Consider the following 24,713-nt stretch of genomic DNA (forward strand, 5'->3'; position numbering starts at 1 on the left):
CATTTAACAAATGGACCATTGCTGGTTTATGACACATGGCTTTTGCCTGGAAAATTTAAATCATCTAGAATTTTTATAAGCTCCAGTTCTAGAAAACTTACTTCGATGAGCATTAGTTAATGCCTATGAAAACACACAATTAAGAAATGGAACATTTTCTTTCTTGACCAATCTCACCATTTAAACCTTTTATTCTTTCCCCCTCTTTACCCTAGTGGAAGATTGGGAGAAACTGCAAGGTGTTTTCATTGACCCAGGGCTATTATCTCTCACAAATTGACCCTTCGTTTTACTCTCTTTTTTATCCCATGCTAAGAGCTGGAGGTATATAATTTATTATAAAACTTCTTTCTATTTGAAGGCAGGTAGAATATGTGGCTCTAAAAATTCTGAAACAGAGACGGTCTTGAGATGAACTAAGGCTTCCCTCGTGGCTCAGTGGTAAAGAATCCACCTGCCAATGAAGGAGATGCAGGTTTGATCCCTGGGTTGGGATGGTCCCCTGGAGGGGGAAATGGCACCCCACTCCAGTATTCTTGCCTGGGAAATCCCATGGACAGAGGAGCCTGGGGGGGCCACAGTCCATGGGGTTGCAAAGAGTCTGACACCAGTTAGTGACTAAACAACAATAAAGCAGACAGAACTCTCCTTAAACGCATGCTATAACTATTAGTATCAGAACCCTGAAGAGACCTGGTAGATACTAGATACTAATGAAGTAAAGCACCTCTTTGCCTCCCACGGCAATTCTACCATCTCAAACACTACGCTTGCTTTTCCTTTTCTAAAAAGTGGGTGTGTGTGTGTGTGTGTGTAAATAAAGGAATCTAGAGGGTCATATTGTGTTATTATCTTAGTGCATTTGGCCAGAATCCTAGAGAAAACAAATATAATACTGTTACTTTTTTTGAAGGGTCCATTCAAAAGCACTGGAAACTGAATACCACACACCTCCCTCCAGGGGTTGCAAAGCCCAAGAGGCTGATGCAGAGCCAAGAAAAGTACAAATTCCTCCTTGTCAGCATGCACATCCATCTTCTCAGGGTGCCATGCCAGAATATGGCCTCCAATAGACACACAGATATCACGACAGAAATAAGATCTGGGCATATGGATATGCCTTGTGACCGCTGGAAATATTATGCAATGTTATGGACATGCCATTTGACATAACAAATGAATACATTGTGTGACCTATGGAAATGCTGTGTGACCTATGGAAATGCTGTGTGACCTATGGAAATGCTACATGTGGGTGCCTGGCAGGCACTTACAAGTTTTTTAGCTGATCTGTCAAAGGTGGAGGTATGGGCTATATTTTTCTCACTCCTAGACAGAAGATGAAATTAAATCTTAAGCAATTAACTGTTTAAACACTTAAATTTAGACAAAGAAGGCCCCCTCCTAACTATATGAGGGTTTCTGGGATTTGTTTTAATTTCAAAGAAATTATCTTTAAATATTATTTCTAAAGCCCCTCCCAGAATCTTGGGATTCTGCGTGCAAGAAGCCAGATAATCTGAAACTAACCATATTCATTGTCTATGATATCTTTGTTGTCCATTTAAAAATATTTGAATCACTCTTCTTTTCCCAATAAAAGTGTCTACCAGCAAACAAATTAAAGTTAGAATTATAGGCACTTTTCTCCACTGAGGTAGAAGCTGACAATATCCTTATATAGGCAACAATTTCCAGTGGTTGAGGACAAGATGACAAACCCCAAACCAATCTTCTAGTGTATCAATACCTAGTATATCCAGATGTATTTCATCTTCATTTCGTACTGTTTGATTTGTGAATGTGATGTCATCATATTGGCGGTATACAACCTTCTTGTATTTGGACCCAAGATATGTCTCAATTCTATCCAAGTATATGTTTGTTTTGCTTTGAGAAAATATAAACAAAAAATCAAAGTTAATTAATTTAACCATTAAATTAGACAAATTCTCATACGGAAGAACTTATTGGAATAATGCAATTTATTAATATCTAGAGTTTATTCTGTGAACGGTGAACTTCCAGATGTTCAAGCTGGTTTTAGAAAAGGCAGAAGAACCAGAGATCAAATTGCCAACATCTGCTGGATCATCGAAAAAGCAAGAGAATTCCAGAAAAACATCTATTTCTGCTTTATTGACTATGCCAAAGCCTTTGACTATGTGGATCACAATAAACTGTGGAAAATTCTGAAAGAGATAGGAATACCAGACCCCCTGACCTACCTCTTGAGAAACTTATATGCAGGTCAGGAAGCAACAGTTAGAACTGGACATGGAACAACAGACTGGTTCCAAATAGGAAAAGGAGTACATCAAGGCTGTATATTGTCACCCTGCTTATTTAACTTCTATGCAAAGTACATCATGAAAAACCCTGGGCTGGAAGAAGCACAAGCTGGAATCAAATTGCCAGGAGAAATATCAAGAACCTCAGATATGCAGATGACACCACCCTTATGGCAGAAAGTGAAGAACTAAAAAGCCTCTTGATGAAAGTGAAAGAGGAGAGTGAAAAAGTTGGCTTAAAGTTCAACATTCAGAAAACTAAGATCATGGCATCTGGTCCCATCACTTCATGGGAAATAGATGGGGAAACAGTGTCAGACTTTATTTTTTGGGGCTCCAAAATCACTGCAGATGGTGATTGCAGCCATGAAATTAAAAGACGCTTACTCCTTGGAAGGAAAGTTATGACCAACCTGCTGCTGCTAAGTCACTTCAGTCATGTCCGACTCTGTGCAACCCCATGGATGAGCAGAGGCATTATTTTGCCAACAAAGGTCCGTCTAGTCAAGGCTATGGTTTTTCCAGTGGTCATATATGGATGTGAGAGTTGGACTGTGAAGAAAGTTGAGCACCAAAGAATTGATGCTTTTGAACTGTGGTGTTGGAGAAGACTCTTGAGAGTCCCTTGGACTGCAAGGAGATCCAACAAGTCCATCCTAAAGGAGATCAGTCCTGGGTGTTCTTTGGAAGGACTGATGTTGAAGCTGAAACTCCAGTACTTGGGCCACCTCATGCGAAGAGTTGACTCATTGGAAAAGACCTGGGAGGGACTGGGGGCAGGAGAAGGGGACGACAGAGGATGAGATGGCTGGATGGCATCACCGACTCGGTGGACATGAGTCTGGGTGAACTCTAGGAGTTGGTGATGGACAGGGAGGCCTGACATGCTGCGATTCATGGGGTCACAAAGAGTCGGACATGACTGAGCAACTGAACTGACTGACTGACTGAGAGTCTATTTTACCTTAGAAATTAATTTCATTTCTAAAAAAAAAATAGTTATTTCGGTAAGATTGTTGGATATTCATCCTGTACCTTAAAACATGTTTTTAGGATGAAATTCAGTTTTGATCAAATGAATAAATAATAAGAGAGAAAAATCAGAGAAAGATATCAAATTTTACACAGAAAGAAAAATTAGTGTCTTCAATTTGAGGTTCAAAGAAGAATAGCAATAGCCGGAAACAAATGAAGACAAAAAAATTCTGACTGATTCCAAATGTTAAATGTAGCTGAAATTATACTTATCATACCTTAAAGTGGTGAGATTGGATAGTAAAACACATAAGGAAGAGAGAAGACAAGAAAGGAAAAGAGAGACAAGCAGAAACAGCAAAGAAGAATTAAGTTATGTTAATATTTGGAAAGACTAGAAGTATTTATAACTGAAGACATCACACACACATTTTGAAGTTATTTGTAATTAAATGTATCCTAAACTACACATGCCCCACACATACCGCACACAAATAAATACACACCACACACACACACACACACGACTGAAAGGAAAGGTGGAGGATTACAGACTAAACCCTGCCCAATTAGAGACGGAAGCCACTGCCATACTTCTGTCCTTGGAGACGATGCAGTTCTCTCTCCCACTCCCTGCTAGGAGAATAATCCCACACAATTTCCTCAGCTGCGATATAAATAACCTTCGCCGCCTGGTACTGTGTTTGATCTGGGTTTGGCTCTGAACACTCTCTCACTTGGTATTTATGTTTCATGCCTCCAATATAGTGCTCTGAGGTTATACAAACCACATCAAAAATGCCTAGGGGGGGAATAAGAAAAGAATACTTAAGGCATTGCATTCAGATTTCTTTTCTCTAAATCATCTATAAGATATAAATCCCTCAGAGAAATACTATAAGATAGTTCATTCATTCTTCCACTAATTTGACAAGTATTTATTGAGTATCTTCTTCATGCCAGGCATATTTCTGGGCACTTGGGAAACATTAATGAATAAAATAGGTAAACATTCTTGACCTTGGGGTTTATATTGCAGGGTGTTGTAGAGACAGACAACCAACCTAGTAAGTAAAGCTGATGTGGGTTGGAAGGTGATAAGTGCTATGGATTAAGGAAAATGTAGGACAGTGTAAGGAGTATTGAGAATTCTGGATGAATGTGTGGAGGGAGAGGGCAATGAACAATATTTTATAGGATGATCACGGTAGGTCTTGATGGGTGAGTGACATTTGGGCATATTCATAAGAGATAGATGGTGGATCCAGAGGAAGGGCAATCCAGCAAGAGGAAATAGATAGCAAAATTCCCTGCCTGAGGGTCTGCTTGGTGTGTTTGAAGGCCATCTAAGAAGCCTGGGGGTCTGGAGTAGAATGAGCAAGGCTGAGGGTACTAGGAAACAGGATTGGTGGGGAATGGAGGACAAAGTCACATAGGCCCTTGTGGGCCATTGAAAACTCTGTAGCTTTAACTCTGAGTCTATGAGTGACATAAGAACATTCTGGCAGTTGTGCTGAGAATAGACCAGAGTGGGCAAGGGAGGAAGGAAGAAGACTTGTTAGAAGGCTATTACAATAACCCACAAGGGATGATGATGGTTGGAGCAGAGGGGGAGTGTGGAGGTAGTGAAAGGAAGTTGAAGGAAATCAGAATAATATGTTATTAATAAGAACCCCAAACAGTGACCACAATGAAAACAAATCACCTCCACAACAACAAACTCCAGCATGGATCAGGCCAGAAAATTCCACCGAAATTCCAGCTGTCTTTTATTTTGGTAATTTTATGCCCTTCCTGTTCTGACTTTGTTTCTATTAATATTGATATCACCTTCATCAACACTAGCCTTCTCTTTCAACTCTGTACATATTTCTGTGGTTCCTGTTCCTTATCGTGAAGCTGCCATGTGTTTACAGTGGTGGATACTGTTTAGGAAAGAGGGGAAAAAAGCAGACTACTGTTTTTTTTAAGACCAGGGAAACATCTACAGGGGAAAGGAGAGGAAGAAGTGGGAAGGGAATGGGTGATAACTTGCCACTAGGTGAGTGAGTACAGCAGAGAAGAGAAAGTGGTGAAGAAAGACCTTTTTTTCTTGTGATTACTTCTTTTTGGATAATCTTTTTAAAATGTTATTTTTTTAAGTGTAGTTGATTTGCAATGTTTCTGCCATACAATAAAGTGATTCAGTAATATATATATATATATATATTTCAGAATCTTTTCCATTATAGGTTATTATAAGATATTGCATATAGTTCCCTGTGCTGTAAGTAGGTCCTTGTTGTTAATCTATTTATACATAGTACTGTGTATTTATCTCCCTTTCCTCTTTGATAAACATAAGTTTGTTTTCTATGTCTATGAATCTACTTCTATTTTGTAAAGAAATTCACTTGTAACATTTTTTTAGATTCCAAGTATAAGTGATACCACATGATATTTGTCTTTCTCTGTCTGACTTACTTCACTTAGTATAATAAAGTCCATCATTGTTGCTGCAAATGGCAATATTTCTTTTTTTAAAAAAAATGGCTGAGTAGTGTTCTGATTACTCATAATCACCAGCACTATTTGTTTGGAATGTAGAATAAAAAGTTTTGAAATGTAAATATATAGTCAGATGAATTTGTGATATCACAAAGAGTTAAGATACAAATCCATGGTATTTATAGAGTAATTTGTTTATTGTAGGGCTTCCTGCATAGCTCAGTTGGTAAAGAATCCACCTGCAATGCAGGAGACCCCTGTTTGATTCCTGGGTCAGGAAGATCCACTGGAGAAGGGATAGTTTACCCACACCAGTATTCTTGGGCTTCCCTTGTGGCTCAGCTGGTAAAAAATCAGCCTGCAGTGCAGGAGACCTGGGTTCGATCCCTGGGTTGGGAAGATCCCCTGGAGAAGGGAAAGGCTACCCACTCCAGTATTCTGGCCTGGAGAATTCCATGGACTGTATAGTATAGTCCATGAGGTCGCAAAGAGTCAGACACGACTGAGCGACTTTCACTTTCACGTGTTTATTGTATAGCGAGTATTCAACTGGTGTTAGTACTTTTTGACCAAAGAGAGTTTTGTTTGCTAGTTTTATTTTTTGTTAAGGTATATCTGCGGGATGAAAGAAAATACTAAAATTTTAAGTCTAACATATACCAGGCCCTTTACTACACTGCATCCATCTCATATGATTGTGTTTATTGCTTTTTATGGATTGTAAATTATTACAATCCCTGTTTTATAAATGAGGGTATTAGATTCAGAGGGGAGGGGAGGCTCCTCTGATTCCCTTAACAATTTTCTGATACAAGGTGCCTTTAAAAAACTGCCAGAAATAGTCAACCTCATTGAAGTAAAAAATACTTCCCAAGGGAGCAAAACTAGCAAGGAGAGGGATAAGAGAGGAAGGCGAAAAAGAGAAGGGTAAGGTTGATGAAGGAGGAAGACCTGGGAAACAAATGGACAGAAGAGTAAGAAATGCAGCAGATAATAGAATGAAAGCAAATTAAAATGCTTCAGAGCATCCTCATTGCTTTTGAAAAGTATGGGTTGATTTAGAGCCTGATACCTGGGAAGAGAAAAATGGAAAGGGCTGAGAGGATTTTTGTGTGCAGGAAAATGATACACTTACACTCCTATAAATTAAATGGAGCAGGGCAAAAGTATTTTAAAACATTATTTGGATAACTTATTTTTTTCCTGTACAAACAATATTCAGTGCATATGAAGACATCGCTTTTTCATAGTTTGGGCATATTTCAGGCTGATGGAGAAGATCCACAACTTACCTATGGAATCAGGTGTCATAAGAAGTGTTTGGGAGATATGGGGATTCACAAATATCGTGTCATCCCTTGATCCTAAGGAAGTGAAGGTATTTCCTGAAAAATATATCCCGTGAAAGTCTTGACTTGATCCCACACTAAGAACATGCCATGAAACATTGTCTCCTAAGCACATATCTAGTCCAGGCAGATTTCCATACATGTATCCATTTATTGCTGCAAGACATTTGTGACAAAGAAAAGATTGTTTAATTTATTGGTACTTGACATCTCTTGGACTCAACCAAGGACTATTCATTAAGCAGTTCATTCATGTAAGATATCAAGATTACCCAAGCCAACCCCTTCTTTTTGGATTTGATGAAACGAAGGTCAGAGAGACTTGTTCAGTGTTGTGAAGCTAATGAATAAAACTGTTGAGACCAGAGTCCAAGTCTCCAGATTCTAGACCAAGTCTCCAGATTCTAGATCATTCTTTTTTCCCACCACACTTTAAAGTCTTCAGAAACCAACCAATTCAACAAACACCCTACCTATCCACTCCATTACTTTGGCAATAGAGAAATATGTGACTTTTCTGTATCATATTTAGCAATAGCTAAAATAATGTATTGCACCAAAAAGGCATTGGTAAACATTTGATAGAATGTAACATAATCACCCTGCTACTGCTGCTGCTGCTAAGTCACTTCAGTCATGTCCGACTCTGTGCAACCCCCCGACTCTGTGCGACCCCATAGACGGCAACCCACCAGGCTCCCCCATCCCTGGGATTCTCCAGGCAAGAACATTGGAGTGGGCTGCCATTTCCTTCTCCAATGCATGAAAGTGAAAAGTGAAAGTGAAGTCACTCAGTCGTGTCTGACTCTTCACGACCCCATGGACTGCAGCCTACCAGGCTCCTCCATCCATGGGATTTTCCAGGGAAGAGTACTGGAGTTGGGTGCCATTGCCTTCTCCGTAATCACCCTGCTGCTACTGCTGCTGCTAAGTTGCTTCAGTCGTGTCCGACTCTGTGCGACCCCATAGACGGCAGCCCACCAGGCTCCCCCATCCCTGAGATTCTCCAGGTAAGAACACTGGAGTGGGTTGCCATTTCCTTCTCCAACGCATGAAAGTGAAAAGCAAAAGTGAAGTCGCTCAGTTGTGGTCGACTCTTAGCGACCCCATGGACTGCAGCCCACCAGGCTCCCCTAGTAAGCTCTATTTTTATTGGGAAATTATATTTAAAGAAAACATGAAACATAGTAGCCAACAATTGAGGGGAACATATGTTTCCCTTAAAAAAATCTGTAATTCTTTAGGCCTAGTGAAATTAAACTGCTTAATACATTTATCTTTTAAGTTAAGTGTTCTCTTACAATACATCTTGTTAGACTCTTGGAAGTTTGGATCCTCTGTATCCACATTTTCAGGCTCTGTGGTAAATATCCTGATATTTTTATCTAAGAGATAACTTCGATTTTCATCAAATATTGTGGCAAGTAGGTAAAATTCTTTGTCTATTCCTTTCTGTGGATGAAAATAGAAAAAATAAACAGACACAAAATATGCATAGTACATATTCAAAGTAGTACATAGTACATATTCAAATGGTTGGCCCTCGTATAGGATTTCCCATGCAATGGGATTTTTATGTTCTTGGAAAAACTGATCAATTAACTTCCCCACTTATGGACTTTTTCTACAAATGTATGAATCCCAGTGAATAGATTTATCACAGAACTAAGAAGCTGGGAGAAATCTCTACCACTATTTTCATGTAAAGCTCTTACTCTAAGGACCCCCTATATCTTAACTCCATAAAACTAAACACTATAATCACAGATGTTCATAGTGGCTTCTCTTGGAAGCTTTGTAAAAAGTAAGTTAAATAAAATGTTTTCGATTCTAGAAGGTCTGTATTTGGGGATTTATGAAGAAATATACATATATATTTATATTTTTGGATAAAGTAGAAAAATTATATGTACTGTAAAAATTATGAGGCTATATGATTTTCATTATATAGATGACTATAAATACAAAGCCATATTTTAAAATAAAATATACATTCAATTTTATATATTTACACTGGGGATTTATAAGTCTTTTTTGTTGTTGTTCTTTAGTTGCTAAATTGTGTTTGACTGTTTTGTGACCTCACGGACTGTTGCCCACCAGGCTGTTCTGTCCATAGCATTTCCCAGGCAGAAATATTGGAGTGGGTTGCTATTTCCTTCTTCAGGGGATCCTCCCAACCCAGGGATCAAACCTGTGTCTCCTGTATTGCAGGAGGATTCTTTACCAACTGAGCCAGCTGGGAAGCCCTTATAAGGCTTTCCAACACATGAATTACAAAAGAACTTGGCTATTACTTCACTTGTGAGTGAAGAACAAGGGAAATTTGCTCATTAAGCATTTATTGAGCACCTACCACATGCCACAGAAGGACTGGGTTTGTTACCAAAAATTTAATAAAACCCTATCTGTGGTTTCAAGGCACTTAGAGTCTATTGGGAGAGACAGGCCAGTAAAAATAACTGTCTGGGGAAGTGCTTTAACAGAGCTTCCCAGGTGGCTCAGTGATAAAGAGTCTGCCTGCCAATACAGGAGACACAGGTTCAGCCCCGTGGTCAGGAAGATCCCCTGGAGAAGGAAATGGCAATCCGTGGAGTATTCTCACCTGAAAAATCCCATGGACAGAAGAACCTGGCGGGCTACGGGGTCACAAAGAGTCAGACACGACCGAAGTGGCTTGAGCACAAGTGCTCTGACAGAAACCTACAGACAGAACCATAATAACCTGCAGGAACTTGAACTAACTTTGGTTTGGGAATATTGTTTGAAGAAAATGAAGGGACCCTCAGTCTGAGTTTTTATTAAAAATTCTCCCCTTTTAGCAGGTAAAACAGTGAGTAAAGTCCGTTCCAGACAGAGAGAAGAAGGGCAAAATCAAAAAGATGTGAACTAGCCATCCTTACTCAGGACTAACAGGCTAACTTTGCAGTAAGACCAGAATGGAGTGTGCAAGGTGGGGTGGGGGGTGGGGCAGGGGGGAGCATGGATCTAGAAGGATCCACGGGGTCTGATATGTTGCTTTCTGAGCCAACAGACTGTAGGGTGATTTTTAGGGTCGAGAGTGCTATAATCTGATTAGAAAGGGAGGAATGTGGAGCTATACTGAAGCAGAATGGAAGCAGGGATAGGAGTTAGGAGGTTGCAGGAATTCAGAAAGAGATGATGCTGCCTCAAATAAGGCAATGGGATCAGAGAGCTGGTGACCAGTGCTGGAGGGGAGAAACAAGGAGTTGTTGATCAAAGTCCTGGGCTTGGTGGTGTCCTTCTCTAAGAGACAGGATAGAAGAAAAAGAGATGACTCAAGAGAAGGGTGGGACAGGCAGTGGCTGTCTAGAGGGGGACGAAGAGTTAAAACAGTCAAGTGGGGACTTCCCTGGCGGTCCAGCGGCTTGTACTTTGCCTTCCAATACAAAGGATGTGGTTTTGATCCTTGGTAGGGAAGCTGAGATCCCACATGCCTCGTGGCTGAAACACCAAAACATAAAAAACCAGAAGCAATACTGCAAGAAATTCAATAAAGACTTTTAAAACGGTCCACATTAAAAAAAAAAAAAAAATCTTAAAAAAGTAGCAGAACAGTCCAGCCGAATTAAAAGTGTCTGGAACATGCCCAGAGTTCACTGGGCATGAGAAGACACAGGTCTGAAGCTGAGGAAAGAGTAAAACTGAGAGACACAGGTACACAGAAGTTGAAGGTGCACACTGCACACTGCCTTTCCCCTGAAGATGTTTCAGGCAACCTCTCACCAAGGCATACCCGGACATAGGTCCCATCACTTAACCTGTTTGCCATCCTCTCCAAGACTTCCATTTCTGCACACGAGAAGAGGCCCTATAAGGCCGCTGTTGATGTCTGTTTTAAAATCTACTGAGGAAAAGTATGACCAGGTCAGGCAGTTGGGGTCTGTGGAAGTGGGTCCCACATCTGTTGGAACTTCCCATGTATAAACGAATGTTGCACCAGGATTTACATGCGAGGAGGGCGACGGGGTACCTAGTAAGAAAGAAATATTTGTGAAATAAGACCTAGGACCCAAAGTACCCTAGTCTAGCCTATGAGATCTCTGAGATCAAGAACTGTGTCCTGCTCACACTGTGGTACCTTGGGTGACAGCTGAACAGGGCCAAAGGACCCCCTCTGCCACCGTGAGTACACAGATCTGTGATGATGTGAAAAGTAGGCTGCCCAAAGATTTTAGGAGGAGTCTGATTTTCTTGCTCACACTGTATTGCTGTCGGCCTTGCTTGCGCCTGGGTTGAGCTGTGGTACTTGCCTCCTCCTGGTGTTCTGTAGAAGGAGCCCTCGTTGTTCTTGTTGTAAAGCAATCCATGGGGATGAATGCTGAGCGGCAGGGAAGCATTGTTATAGAAAGTGACCTGGATGATCTGCCCCACTTCTGCCTTAATGACAGGGCCTGGAAACCAACAGAGTTAGGAGTTGTCATTGGTGTTCATAAATGTCATTCAGGTTGTGTTACTTGGGTGAGGTTCTTCTAGGAACAAATTAAAGGGATGATGCCATGAACCAGAGTGTGTCCAATGAAAAGAAGTCTAGGTGATTCAGTATCTTAGAAACTCTCATGGATTTGCAGGGACAAAAAAAATGTAGCTTCAACCTGGATGAATCCCGCCAGACTCCTCTGTCCATGGGACTCTCCAGGCAAGAATATGGGAGTAGGTTGCCATTTTCTTCTCCAGGGGATCTTACCAACCCAGGGATTGATACTGGTCTCCCGCATTGCAGGCAGGCTCTTTACCATTTGAACCACCAGAGAATCCCCAAAACTGTGAGTTGGTGAGTACTCTTTTGATGGCACAGAATATGTGTAAATTGTGTTTATAACCCCACAAGCTATGAAATAATTTTACCAAGGAGTCCAAGGTGTGTTGCTTTTGCCTTCTGGGTTTGGAAGGAAGCATCTGTGTATTCAAAGTAAACTAGTTTTTTGTAAGTTCCTCCGATTCTGGTTGGGCCTTGTTCAAAATAGAAGTGGGATTCACTGTGAGAGAAAGTAGAAACAGAGAACTTTTAAATTTACAATGACCATGTGAAAAGAAAGCAAGAACCTACATCCATCTGTTTTAAGGTATTTGTAATCTATTTGTGGAAAACTCAGCAGTGGCCACAGGACAGGCAAAGGTGTTTTTGTTCCAATCTCAAAAAAGAACAATGCCAAAGAATGTTCAAATTACCATTACTTTTGCACTCATTCCACATGCTAGCAAAGTTATGCTCAAAATCCTTCAAGCTAGGTTTCAGTAGTACCTAAATTGAGAACTTCCAGATGTACAAGCTGGGGTTTAAAGAGGCAGAGGAACCAGAGATCAAATTGCCAACATTAGTTGGATAATAGAGAAAGCAAGATAATTCCAGAAAAACATCTGCTTCATTGACTACTCTAATATCTTTGACTGTGTGGATCACAACAAACTGGAAAATTCTTAAAGAGATGTGAGTACTAGACCATCTTACTTGGCTCCTGAGAAACCTGTATGCGTGTCAAGAAACAACAGTTAGAACCATACATGGAACAACTGACCAGTTCAAAACTGGGAAAGAAGTATGTCAAGGCTGTATGTTGTCACCCTTCTTGTTTAACTTCTATGCAGATTACATCATGTGAAATGCCAGGCTGGATGAATCACAAGCTGGTATCAAGATTGCTAGGAGAATATCAACAACCTCTGATACATAGATGATATCACTCTAATGGCAGGAAGTGAAGAGGAACTAAAAAGCCTCTTGATGAGGGTGAAAGAGGAGAGTGAAAAAGCTGGCTTAAAACTCAACATTCAAAAACTAGGATCATGGCATCACTTCATGGCAAATAGAAGGGGAAAAAATGGAAGCAGTAACAGGTTTTCTTTTCTTGGGCTCCCAAATTAGTACAGATAGCGACTGCATCCATGAAATTAACAGACGCTTGCTCCTTGGAAAGAAAGCTATGACACATCTAGACAGCATATTAAAAAGCGGAGACATTGCTTTGTCGACAAAGGTCCATATAGTCAAAGCTATGGTTTTTCCAGTAGTCATATATGGATCTGAGAGTTGGACTAAAGAAGGCTGAGCACAAAAGAATTGATGCTTTCAAATCATGGTGCTTGAAAGACTTTTTAGAGCTTTGTGGCTCAGCTGGTAAAGAATCTGCCCACAACGTGGGAGATGTGGGTTCGATCCCTGGGTTGGGAAGATCCCTTGGAGAAGGGAAAGGCTACTCACTTCAGTATTCTGGCCTGGAGAATTCCATGGACTACAGTCCATGGGGTCGTAAAGAGTCGAACACGACTGAGTGACTTTCACTTTCATTTTTGGACTGCAAGGAGAAAATCAACCCTGAATATTCATTGGAAGGATTGATGATGAAGCTCCACCTGGCCATCTGATATGAAGAGCTGACTCATTGGAAATGACCCTGAGGCTGGGAAAGATTGAAGGCAGGAGGAGAAGGGGACAACAGAGGATGAGAATGGTTGTATGGCATCACCAGCTTGATGGATCTTAATTTGAGCAAACTCTGGGAGACAGTGAAGGACAGAGGAGCCTGGTGCACTGCAGTCCATGTATTGCAAAGAGTCAGACATGACAGAGGCTGAACAATAGCAATGTATTTATAAAAATAATGCGTGCTCACTGTAGAGAATTTGGAAAATAAAAATGTATATATAACAAAAAACTTAAGATCCTCATAATTCTACCATCTCTGTATAATCACTATCAACACATTCCATGGATATCTTTTCAGTCTTTTGTCTGTACATGTACACAAGTCTCTGTCTGTAGACTACCTATTAGTTTAATCTATACATTTTTCTTTTGGAATAAAATTTTAAAAACATTAAGACTGATTTTTTTTTAAGGCAAGTAGTAATAAACATTGCTTTTAAAACAAGTGTGCTGAGATGCTAGAGTACTGAGATGAGAGATGTCATTCTTAACTTTTTAATTCTATTGTAATAACATAAAATGAGGACAAGTGTTTCTTAGGAGGAAATGATGGCTTGCAATGCTGAGACAGCATCAAATTTCATAACCAGGAGAATCATGTGAGCTGAAAGAATCTATTAATTCATACTTATTTTAGTCAATATAAAATGAGAGTTGAATCTAATTTTTGTTCTAAGCCCTGATAGGCTTTTCATAATTAACACAAAATTTCCATTACACAGATTGAATAATTTGTTGATGAGCTTTAAAGAAAAAAAAATATTCACTTGATAGAACATTCTCAGTTTTCTTCAATTTTCTATGAGTAAATTAAAAAAATAAATACTATGGGGAATATTATTTTTTGGTGGTTATAGAACTTCATATTTTCTGACATAAAACTTTCATTCAATAGACTAAAAGAATTACAACTCCTGTAATCTTCAAGTTGGTAAATATATTTAGCAGTCAGACTACAGAAAAACTTTTTGTGCATTTCTAAGTGCTGATACCACAGTGATGTATTTTAGTCTTAGTTTTAGGTTATCAAAGAAATAATTGGTAATACATTCTTAAGTGTTATTGAGTAAATATATATATATATATAATATGATTTAAGGATGACACAAGAAATTATTGACTATACCCTCAGATCTTAGCATGAAATTACAAATTACATGTGAGAAATATTTTTGAATTTTTGAAAAATTGCTATTGACAACATAATTCACTATGTTTTGTTTTTTTTTTAACAGTGTCATAGTTTATTTGTACTTGATGTTAAGGTTTTGTGATAATTATAACCTACAGGTTACATATGATGGACAGATTTAAGTCTTCCTACCCTTACTTTTTGAAGCTTTGATCTTTCCCAAGTCATTGACCTCTAGTGATGCAATTCTTCTATCCTTTTTTTCCTTCCAGTCTTCTTTTTTTTTTCTTTTTTAAAATTATTTATTTATTTATTTTTTACTTTACAATATTGTATTGGTTTTGCCATACATCAACATGAATCCGCCACGGGTGTACATGTGTTCCCAATCCTGATCTCCCCTCCCGTACCCCCATACCATCCCCCTGGGTCATCCTTTTTAAATATCTCATAATTATAAACAAATCCATTTAAAAATTTAATGCTAAGAAAAAGATGAGAAGTATGTTTTTCTTTGCAGTGGCTTCCAAGGCATTTAGAGAAAAATGTAATATAACAATGATCCTTTGGCTGAATATTTTCCAATTATTGTTATAATTATTTTCCCATCTTTATTTTATCAATATCTTTTTATTATAAAATGCTTAAGTCCTTGTAGGAATAGCTAGGTTATGAAAAAGGCCAATTATCTTTATTTAACCATGAATATTTTAATCACTGAATCATTACCTTCCAGCTTCTGTTAAACTATTTCCACTGAAGAAATTTATGCCAGATGGAGCATAGTCCCAAAAAATTTCTTTAGCAGCAATGTAATAATGAATAACTTGTGTCCCCGTAATGTCTGCTGAAGATTTTTGGCAATCCCTTACATTGAAGAAAGCCTGCATACTCTCTGAAAAATAGTAAATCCAAGTAGAGAATGTTATGAAAACATTAAAACATTTTTCTTAGTCTATATATATATATATATAAAACTATAGCCAACAACATTGCAACTTCCCTTTCTTTTGAGAAATTTGAGGCATTTTATTTCCGGAATCTGTGAAAATCCTGAAATGTATGAAGTAAGTACAAGACTCAGGATGCCAAAGTGAATGTTGAGGAGCGTATACTAGTGGAGATTAATAACCAGCACTAGATCAGCTCCTGAGGAATATAGCACCTGCCTACTGAGAGGAATCAGAGTCTGTTTAATCAAAAGTATCTTCCCTGTGGTTCTGAAGTTGTTACCATTAATTACTAGATTAACTAGTTGGCAGGCAGGAAGAAAACCAAGGCAGGTACGTTTCCATGAGAGCATCAGTCCTGTGTTTTGATTTAAGAGCAACACTGGTGAGAGTGTAAATTCATACAGACTTTTTGGAAGATGATTAGGCAGCCTTTGTTAAAATTAAGAACCCTTCCATTAAAAACTTTTGCTTCTTTCAGTTAGGCAAGACAAAAATTTACACATACATAAAAAGATACAAATAAAAAGTGGCTAGCTATAACACTGTTAGTGACTTAAATGGGAAGGAAATCCAAAAAAGAGGGGATATACATATATGTATATGTATAGCTGAATCACTTTGCTGTACAGTAAAAACTAACACAACACTGTAAATAAACTATACAATAAAAATTTTAAAAATAAAACAAAAAATAAAGGAGTAGCTTTATTTTGGGAATGTCATGGAAAAGATTCTTGCCTGGAGAATTCCATGGACATATTCTTGCCTGCAGAATTCCATGGACAGAGGAACTTAGCGGGCTACAGTTCATGGGGTCGCAAAGAGTCGGACACGACTGAGCGACTAACACACACATACACACACAGTGAACCAAGAAAGTGAAAGCAATTTAGATATCTATCAATAGCTGGATGGTTAAATAAATTAGGCTACATCTCAAACAAATACAGAAAACTATACAGCTATTTAGAAAAGTAAGCTAGACAAACCTATGGAGACTAAGTGGGGAAGGAGGGGAGAGGGAGGTATTGGAAGATTGCGACTGACATATATACGCTATTGACACTATGTATAAAATAGATAACTAATGAGAACCTACTATACAGCACAGGGAACTCTACTCAGTGCTCTGTGGTGACCTAAATGGGAAGGGAATCCAAAAAAAGAGGGGATATGTATATATATGTATATGTATATGTATATGTATATGTATATGTATATGTATAGCTGAATCACTTTGCTGTATCGTGGAAGTAACACAGCAACTATATGATAAAAATTTAAAAAATAAAACTTAAAAAAATAAAAGAGTAGCTTAGAAGTAAAGGGAATGTCATGGAAAAGATTTCGAGATATAAGGATGAGTGAAGAAAGCAAGCAGCAGAAGATAGAAAAACCTATTATATACAAATAATAACCTATTTTTTTAAGTTAATAGTGAAATAAAACCTATTATATGGAGTGTGATCTCCTTATTTAAAACAGTACCTGTGCATTTTTATTTCTAAGTGTTCATATATATTGTATGAAAATGCATAGTAAACAGCTTTGCGAGTATTCACAAATACACATTTGTGTAAACACAAATGGCTTACAGGGATTATTCACTGGAGAGGGCACTGGGATGGTGGTGGGGTAGGGTTGGACTGATGGCACATTCTTAAACTATTTCTCCAAAAATGAATACTAAATCTGATTTTGTGTGTGTGTGTGTGCGCTAATTTTGGTGGTGTAAACACTTTCCTGTGGCCACATTTGAAGCTACCACAAGTTTATCACCTGGCTTATTTAATTCTCAACTCTCTGGAGCTCCTAAGCGGTGGCTCTCATATACCACATTAGACTTTCGCTCTTTCTGCCTGCTACCTTCACCAAATTCTCCCCTCCCTCCACTCCTTCCTCTTTGCTTTCTTCCTTTCTTTCCAGCAAGTCTATTCATGCATTCTTATAATTACTGAAAACAAAACAAACAAAAAAACAAAAGCAAGCAAACACAAAAAAGCCAAAACAAACAGACAAACAAAAAACACCCCAAACTTCACCATGGGAAGAAAAGAAACACAGGGGAAAGCTATGTAGTCCACTAGCCAAGGGTTTTTCATTGTGTCCAGGGTTGACCCTATCTTTCCTGCAGAGTTGAAGAGGAAAGACCTGGCTTAAAGGCAACATCTATAAATGAGGTCAAGAGGAGGAGTAGATCTGGTGTACATTTTAACCTTTAAAACATATTTTAAAACAACATTCCTTTCTAGGTGAGAACTTTTGTATTATCATTAAATTCTGTCCTTGAGTTACAATAGCCATGTGTGGGTCTCCCTTTTCTTACAACCCTGGGAGGAAGGGTCATAGCACACAGGGAATCCCAATAAGTACATGTTGTTTAGTTGTTTAAATAATTAATTGAAGTATGATGCTAACCAAAGTATTGGACTTAGAAATAAGAAAGGTTTTGATCAGAGAAGTAAATCCCATTTTTGTAAAAAAGGGAGAAAAGCTAAACTCTTCAGTTCAAGTAACAGTTGTGTTTTCTGACTGAAAAATAACGCAAAACATTTACATGATTCCATGCAGAGTTTAGTCAGATGTAAGAATAGAGAAGATCAGTAATTTCATAATGGGCCTTTCTATCATTAAATATGAAGTGTGACTGAAGAGGGAACTAAGCCAGGAAACCATTACTGGGTTGGTTCAGAATTGACATAACACTTGGGCCTGTATAATTTCTGACTCTCACAGGGTTTTGGATTAGTGTTTCAACCTCTTGGAAGTTGTCTTCTCAATTTAAAAAAGAAGAGTAATTATATGTGCTCTGGCAGACACTCAAGGCTCTTGTAAGGCTCACTGGCTAACAAATATATACCTTTTTTTTTTTTTTGGTAAAAACAGCAACAAAAATAATCCCTATATGACTAAAAGTGTTTATTACCATAAAGTTAAAAGTGCCAGAGACCTGAGTTCTGGTTCTGACTGTATTACTGACTTTCCAAAGGGCAATCCTGTCACCTGCCTGATGGTGACATCTTTCCCCATTTGGAAGATTTAGCGTTTGTCATGGGTCATAACACTGAGAGTCCCCTGACCTTGTATTATGTAAAAAGAATAAATCCCTACCGTGTATCCGACAGTCCAGCAGCCACTCTCCAACACCTTTGGCCACCATAAAGGCATCATGCATGGAGGCAGGGAAGACGGTAATGGTGTCTTTTCTATGATTCTGAGATATCAGAGTTTGTCCATGGAAGTAGATGGGGTGCATGTCCAACAGGCTACCCATGCTGATAAAATACCACATGACCCTGTCTTCTGCACACATGGTGAGACCAGGTAGATTTGCATACAAGTATCCATTTATTGCTGAAAGCAGAAGTAAATTAGCCTATCGAGCAAGCATGTTACCTCAAGGTCACAAGGTATATATTCTATGCATTTCCTTATCACATAAAACTGCGAGTGCCATCATTGTTCTCATGCAAAATCTGCAACAGGATTTGGTTTGTTTCCCTCCAAAAGGAGGCTATAAACATTATCTCTGATTAAAACTGAGGACAACACAAATTTAAAGGCAAGAGGAAGAAAACTAAGCTGCAAGGTAGGAAGCAGTGAAAAGGGGGAAAAGAATAGAAAGAAGCTAAGTCTGTGGAAAGTGGAGACAAAGGTGAGGGGGTCTGAGATAACAAGAGCAACTTTTCTGAAAAGTTCTATGTAGAAGCACATTTCCATAGAAGATCTGCTCAGTTATGTCTTTGTTCTTCCATAAATTAAATATTTGGGGACATCCCCGGTGGTCCAGGGGTTAAGAATCCGCCTTGCAATGTAGGTGACATGGCTTTGGTCCCTGGTCAGAAACTAAGATCCCACAGGCCATGAAGCAACTAAACCCTGGTGCCACAACTCCCGAGCCCCGTGCACCACAACAAAAGATCCCACCTGCCGCAACTGAGATCCAACACAGCCAAATGAATATTTAAAAAATCACATCTCTCTGTTGTCATCATCTATTTTCATCAATATCAGACGTTAGGAAAAAAAATGCATCTATCTAACTTCACTTGCTATGACACTTTGGAAACCGGCAGGATTTTCTAGGTGCCTTCATAGCACCACTGAGCTTCCCTGATAGCTCAGTTGGTAAGGAATCTGCCTGCAATGTGGGAGACCCTGGTTGGATTCCTGGGTTGGGAAGATCCGCTGGAGAAGGGATAGGCTACCTACTCCAGTATTCTTGGGCTTCCCTTGTGGCTCAGCAGGTAAAGAAACTGCCCACAATGGAGGAGACCTGGGTTCATCCCTGGATTGGGAAGATCCCCTGGAGAAAGGAAAGGCTACACACTCCAGTATTCTGGCCTGGAGTAATTTCATGGACTGTATAGTCCATGAGGTTGCAAAGAGTCTGACATGATTGAGGGACTTTCACTTTCACTTTCTTTCACAGCAAAAATGGCATGTTCGTGTCTGACTCTTTGCGACCCCTTGAAACATAGCCTGCCAGACCCAGAATGAAGAACTGGGAAACAGAAACTCATTGACGCAAACTTAAATGAAAGGAAATCACAAAATAAAGTCATAGAAGTTAGAACTATAGGATATAAGGAATGAGAAATCTTTTCATAATCTTACAGGGCATGAGATTGCTCTCCTCGAAGTCAGGATCATTAGCATTAACTTGACCAGCTTCAGTGTATGTATGAATGTTGTCATCGATATACCAGCTATGTTTTTCATCAGTTATAGAAAACACCAGAATGAAATACTCATCGATATATTTTTCCATATCTCCATCCAGGGTTCCTAAAACAAAAAGAACGGTGAAACTTACTCTTTGCGAAAATTATTTTTGCTATGAAATAAACTAGTGATTCTGATTCTGATATTCAAAATATAAAAGGAAAACCTTTCACCTCCATAGACTGAACCCTAAGGAACTAAGCATGCAAGGAACAGGCAGTTTCTCTTCTCCCTATTTCCCCTCACCCTGCGGGTTCAACACTTCTCTATAGGCGAAAGGTGGCGGAATTTTTGTGTGAAGGTGACTAGGATGAAGATTACTGGGTTTGACAGCCTGCTCTATTGGACTTGCATGGAGACATTGGACTCAAGAGCGCCATCTGGTGCTCAGAGGCCAAATGGCAACGTTACTTTTCTGACTGGAGAATCAAGGTCAAGACAGAAGAGTTTGTTAGCAAAATTCCGCTAGGAGAGTGAGGGAGACCCCACACATCCTAGCTGTCTCTATTTGCTACAGTGAGATTTTTTAAATGTTACCTCTTTTACAAGTCAGAATTGGTCCGAGAAGTCCTGAAGACACATCTTTTAGAGTGTCTACATGGGAGTGGTACATCCGTATCACGCAGTTACTGTCATTGGGACCAGGCCCCTGATTTTCTTCTACAAACCACCTGTAAGTGTATTCTGCCCCTGGCTCTAGACGGTCGTCTTCCTTTTGCAGGCCCGTAGTGTTGTCTGGATAGAGAGCGCCTAGAAAATGGAACTTGCACTGTGGTCACAGCAACCAGTGGACAACATTTTTCTTAACATGAATCATGCTTTCTGCATTAAGCCATGAACGTGTGTTAATTTGTATTTTTAGAAAGTGTGTGTTTCCCAATTTCCTGTCTCCTGCCTCCTGTCTCCCTAGATTCCCCTTAGTCGGTTTCTACCTGAATGCCCAGCTTGGCCAGTTTCCAGACTTAAATTGAAAGGAGTCAGGCAGCATATGAACAAACTATCATCAACTTTATCGACAGATTCCACAGCTATTCATTGTGCACATACTATCTGTGTAGGTCTTAGATACAAAGAGTTCCTGAGTTGCACTCTGTATCATCATCATTGAAAATCAGATTTGGGAATGAGGGCATCAAGAGCCTCCAAGCTACTGTTGTTGTTTAGCCACTCAGTCAAGTCCAACTCTTTGCCATCCCATGGACTGCAGCCCGCCAGGCTCCTCTGTCCATGGGATTTGTCAGGCAAGAATACTGGAGTGGGTTGCCATTTCCTCCTCCAGGGGATCTTCCTAGCCCAGGGATCCAATCCCAGGGATCAACGTCTCCTGCTTGGCAGGCAGATTCTTTACCATTGAGCCACCCGGGAAGCCCCATGACAGGGCTTTACCTGAGCTACATCTTCCAGAGGGCATCAAGAACATCCATGTTACTGTACACACTGCTATATTTAAAGTGGATCACCAGCAAGGATGTACTGCATAGCACAGGGATGTCTGCTCAACATTATGTGGCAGCCTGGATGGGAGAGGAGTTTAGGGAAGGATGGATACATGTATAAGTATGGCTGAGTCCTTTCGCTGTTCACCTAAGACTATCACAACACGTTAACTGGCTATGCCCCAACACAAAATAAAAAGCATCTACGTTACCTACAAGCTGCCCACTGATGTCAGGAAGTGGTCTTCAGCATGGATGACATTACCCTGAGCTACTACCTTTGTTCTGAATCTGGGGCCTTGCCCTCTTCGTTTTTATTATCCTAGAATTTTGCCTCAGAGCTCCACCATTTGAGGCTGGAATCTAATAACTATGGATAACATTCCCTCATTCAATAGGAGACTTTGAAGCATGTCCAACCTCTCATCCTTTATCATCTTTTGAGACCAACCCTATTTTGTGTTAGCATTCTCTTCCCTTCCTTTTCCCAACACCATCAAACAGCTGTGAGTGTGGATGTTTAGGAGAGAAGATACTGTCTGGAAAATAGTGACTTCATCTGACACTGATGTTTTCTAAGAGGCTAACTCTCATTCGCTAGAAAATGAGATGACAGGACATGGATATGAAACGGCAGGACAATATTTCTGCCAACATAACACTTAGCTCATGAGTGTCTCCTACCCTCCAAACTTATGTATTTACTTATTTACATGAGAGAAAAGTGTGTTTTCTTTCCCAGAAGTTGAATGGGGGAGAGAGATTGTCATTCATTCATTTCAAATGAGAAATTGAAGAACAATCTGGGATATAAAAATTTGAGACATCTGAAGTGAAAATCTGTATTCGCCCAAACTATTCCTTTAGTTCATGATTGCCTTGCTTTTCCTGAGGTTTGTACTCTTCATTAACAAAAACTCAGGAACCTGAGGAATAGGAACTCACTTACCTTCATTATCTTTAGTGTAGGTTAGTCCATGAGGATGGAGACTATACATTCTGGAAGCGTTATTTTTCACATGTACATGAATGTGGTCTCCAGTCTCTGCTTTTATGATTGGACCTAAAAATCCCAACCAGGATGGTTTTTCAATGGTGGTTTGAAATGTATCATCCGTGTACCCAAAATACAAAGCCTTTTTATAGACAGATCCTATCCTATCTTTGCTTGGTTGGAGATATGTTTCAGATTGAAACTCTCTGTAAACAAACAAACAAGCAAGAACTTTAACAAATGTTTACTGAAAAGAAAGCCATGTCAAATCAACTGCAACTAGAAGTAAGAATCTTTCCAGTCTAATTTCGCAGAGAAAACTCAGACACCGGTGAAAATCTAGAATGAGTCAGAAACAATACCGTAGGCAAGGAAAAGACTGGAAAGTCTGGTGAAGAGATGAAATGCAAATGTATCAAGTCATATGCCTGGCCTTTCAGTTCAAATGACTCAGAAATTCTTTGTACTGAACCATGTATGGAAGGTTTCTGACCCTACTTCGAGGTTACTTTAGCTCTCAAACATTAGATCAATGTTACAATTTAAGATTCCTTACACATTTCAATGATTCAGGGATTTGTTGGTAGAATTGGGGGCATTTTGGCAGACAAACATAGTGAACCAGAACCCCGCATATAACCTTTAGATTTCTTTGTCCCAGTCATCTGAACAGAAAAATCAAGAAGAGAGCTGCAATTTTACAATCTCTGCCATAGACTCCATACCAGAAAGAAAAGCATTGTTTTAGCTCTTGCCTACCATTCATACTCATCCCCAGTGCTGGAAAGACTGAAGGCAAAAGAAGAAGAGGGCATCAGAGCATGAGACAGTTGGATGGCATCACCAATGCAATGGACATGAGCTTGGGTCAACTTCAGGAGGTGATGCGGGACAGAGAGGCCTGGTGTGCTGCAGTCCATCGGGTCACAAAGAATCAAACATGACTGAACAACCACAACAACCACCACTTATAAAAAATCGATGATAAATACAGGATTAGAGATGATCCTTGAAATATGTATCATGAAGGCAAGAGTGGCAGGAATCCTAGGAAGGAGCAATTTCTGATTTATATTAATAGCTAGTTTCCATGTTATACTTATACTAAAAAACTCAAAGGAAGCAGTTCTAATAGCAAAATGTGCCCTTAAAGAGTCTATCATGGAAACTTCTTCAGCAGCATTTTATCAGTGAATAACAATCACCAACATTTGTGTCTGATAGCAAATTTTTCAACGCGAAAGTATTACTTACTGATCGTCCGAAAAAGGCATTCCATTGAGCATGTTTTTACCAGCAGGAGCATAGTTCCAAGTAGTTTCTTCAATGCCTATGTAATAGTACCTATCTATTGTCCAACCTAGAGAACTAATAAAAACCAGATAGGTCAGTGAAAAAAGGATCTTCATTTTCAAACCTTGGACCTGGAGAGGCTAACTGAGTTATGTTTCCCTTCCTTTTATAATCTACACATGCTTCCTTTATTTATGTTTGTTTCCACAAGCCAGGGTTGCATAAGAGCTCATCAAATGCTACATCTGCATATATGTCATTTCCATTCCAAATACATTTAGTTTTCACTAGTCAGCTGAGGTGAAATATTGCACAACACAGAGAATGCTGGTTCTTGACCCAGTACACCTTACCAATTAAGAGCTTGCTTGAATTACTGAGTAGATGGGCTACACAGATTATTCATCAGCCCCTTAAAATTGTTATCTATTTCTGCATGATAGGAATCACCTCCAGTTTAGTCTAGTCTACAGATATCCCTCTCTTTCTCAAGTTACTGTGTACTGAATCAGGTTTATTTGTCCAGTGGGCAGCAAGTCAAACACGGAGATGCCAAGGTTTGTGGCAAAGAAAAGATTTTTACACAAAGAGGAGAACAAGTTTCACATCTGTCTCCTCAAAGCTGGGATC

The 24,713-nt window shown here is 39.4% G+C and overlaps 1 protein-coding gene across 2 annotated transcripts in view; it reads right to left on the reverse strand.

Moving 5' to 3' along the window:
• LOC120858458 (ceruloplasmin-like) overlaps positions 1 to 24,713 on the reverse strand; it is a 42,930-nt gene extending 18,217 nt beyond the window's left edge. Inside the window, exons 1-13 of one of the 2 annotated variants that reach the window (XM_040234536.1) lie at positions 24,045 to 24,713; positions 22,746 to 22,996; positions 20,898 to 21,110; positions 20,253 to 20,423; positions 18,747 to 18,989; positions 15,412 to 15,577; positions 11,972 to 12,102; positions 11,377 to 11,517; positions 10,885 to 11,096; positions 8,404 to 8,554; positions 7,046 to 7,258; positions 3,861 to 4,068; positions 1,751 to 1,890 (exon numbers count right to left, since the gene is read on the reverse strand). In XM_040234536.1, coding sequence (XP_040090470.1) covers positions 1,751 to 1,890; positions 3,861 to 4,068; positions 7,046 to 7,258; positions 8,404 to 8,554; positions 10,885 to 11,096; positions 11,377 to 11,517; positions 11,972 to 12,102; positions 15,412 to 15,577; positions 18,747 to 18,989; positions 20,253 to 20,423; positions 20,898 to 21,110; positions 22,746 to 22,996; positions 24,045 to 24,199 — 2,395 coding nt within the window. In that variant the 5' untranslated portion in view covers positions 24,200 to 24,713. Of the gene's footprint in view, positions 1 to 1,750; positions 1,891 to 3,860; positions 4,069 to 7,045; positions 7,259 to 8,403; positions 8,555 to 10,884; positions 11,097 to 11,376; positions 11,518 to 11,971; positions 12,103 to 15,411; positions 15,578 to 18,746; positions 18,990 to 20,252; positions 20,424 to 20,897; positions 21,111 to 22,745; positions 22,997 to 24,044 lie in introns of those variants that run through there. The other variant, XM_040234527.1, reaches the window with a different exon arrangement.

Source organism: Oryx dammah, unplaced genomic scaffold (genome assembly GCF_014754425.2).
Source record: "Oryx dammah isolate SB20612 unplaced genomic scaffold, SCBI_Odam_1.1 HiC_scaffold_2, whole genome shotgun sequence".
Classification (NCBI taxonomy): domain Eukaryota; kingdom Metazoa; phylum Chordata; class Mammalia; order Artiodactyla; family Bovidae; genus Oryx; species Oryx dammah.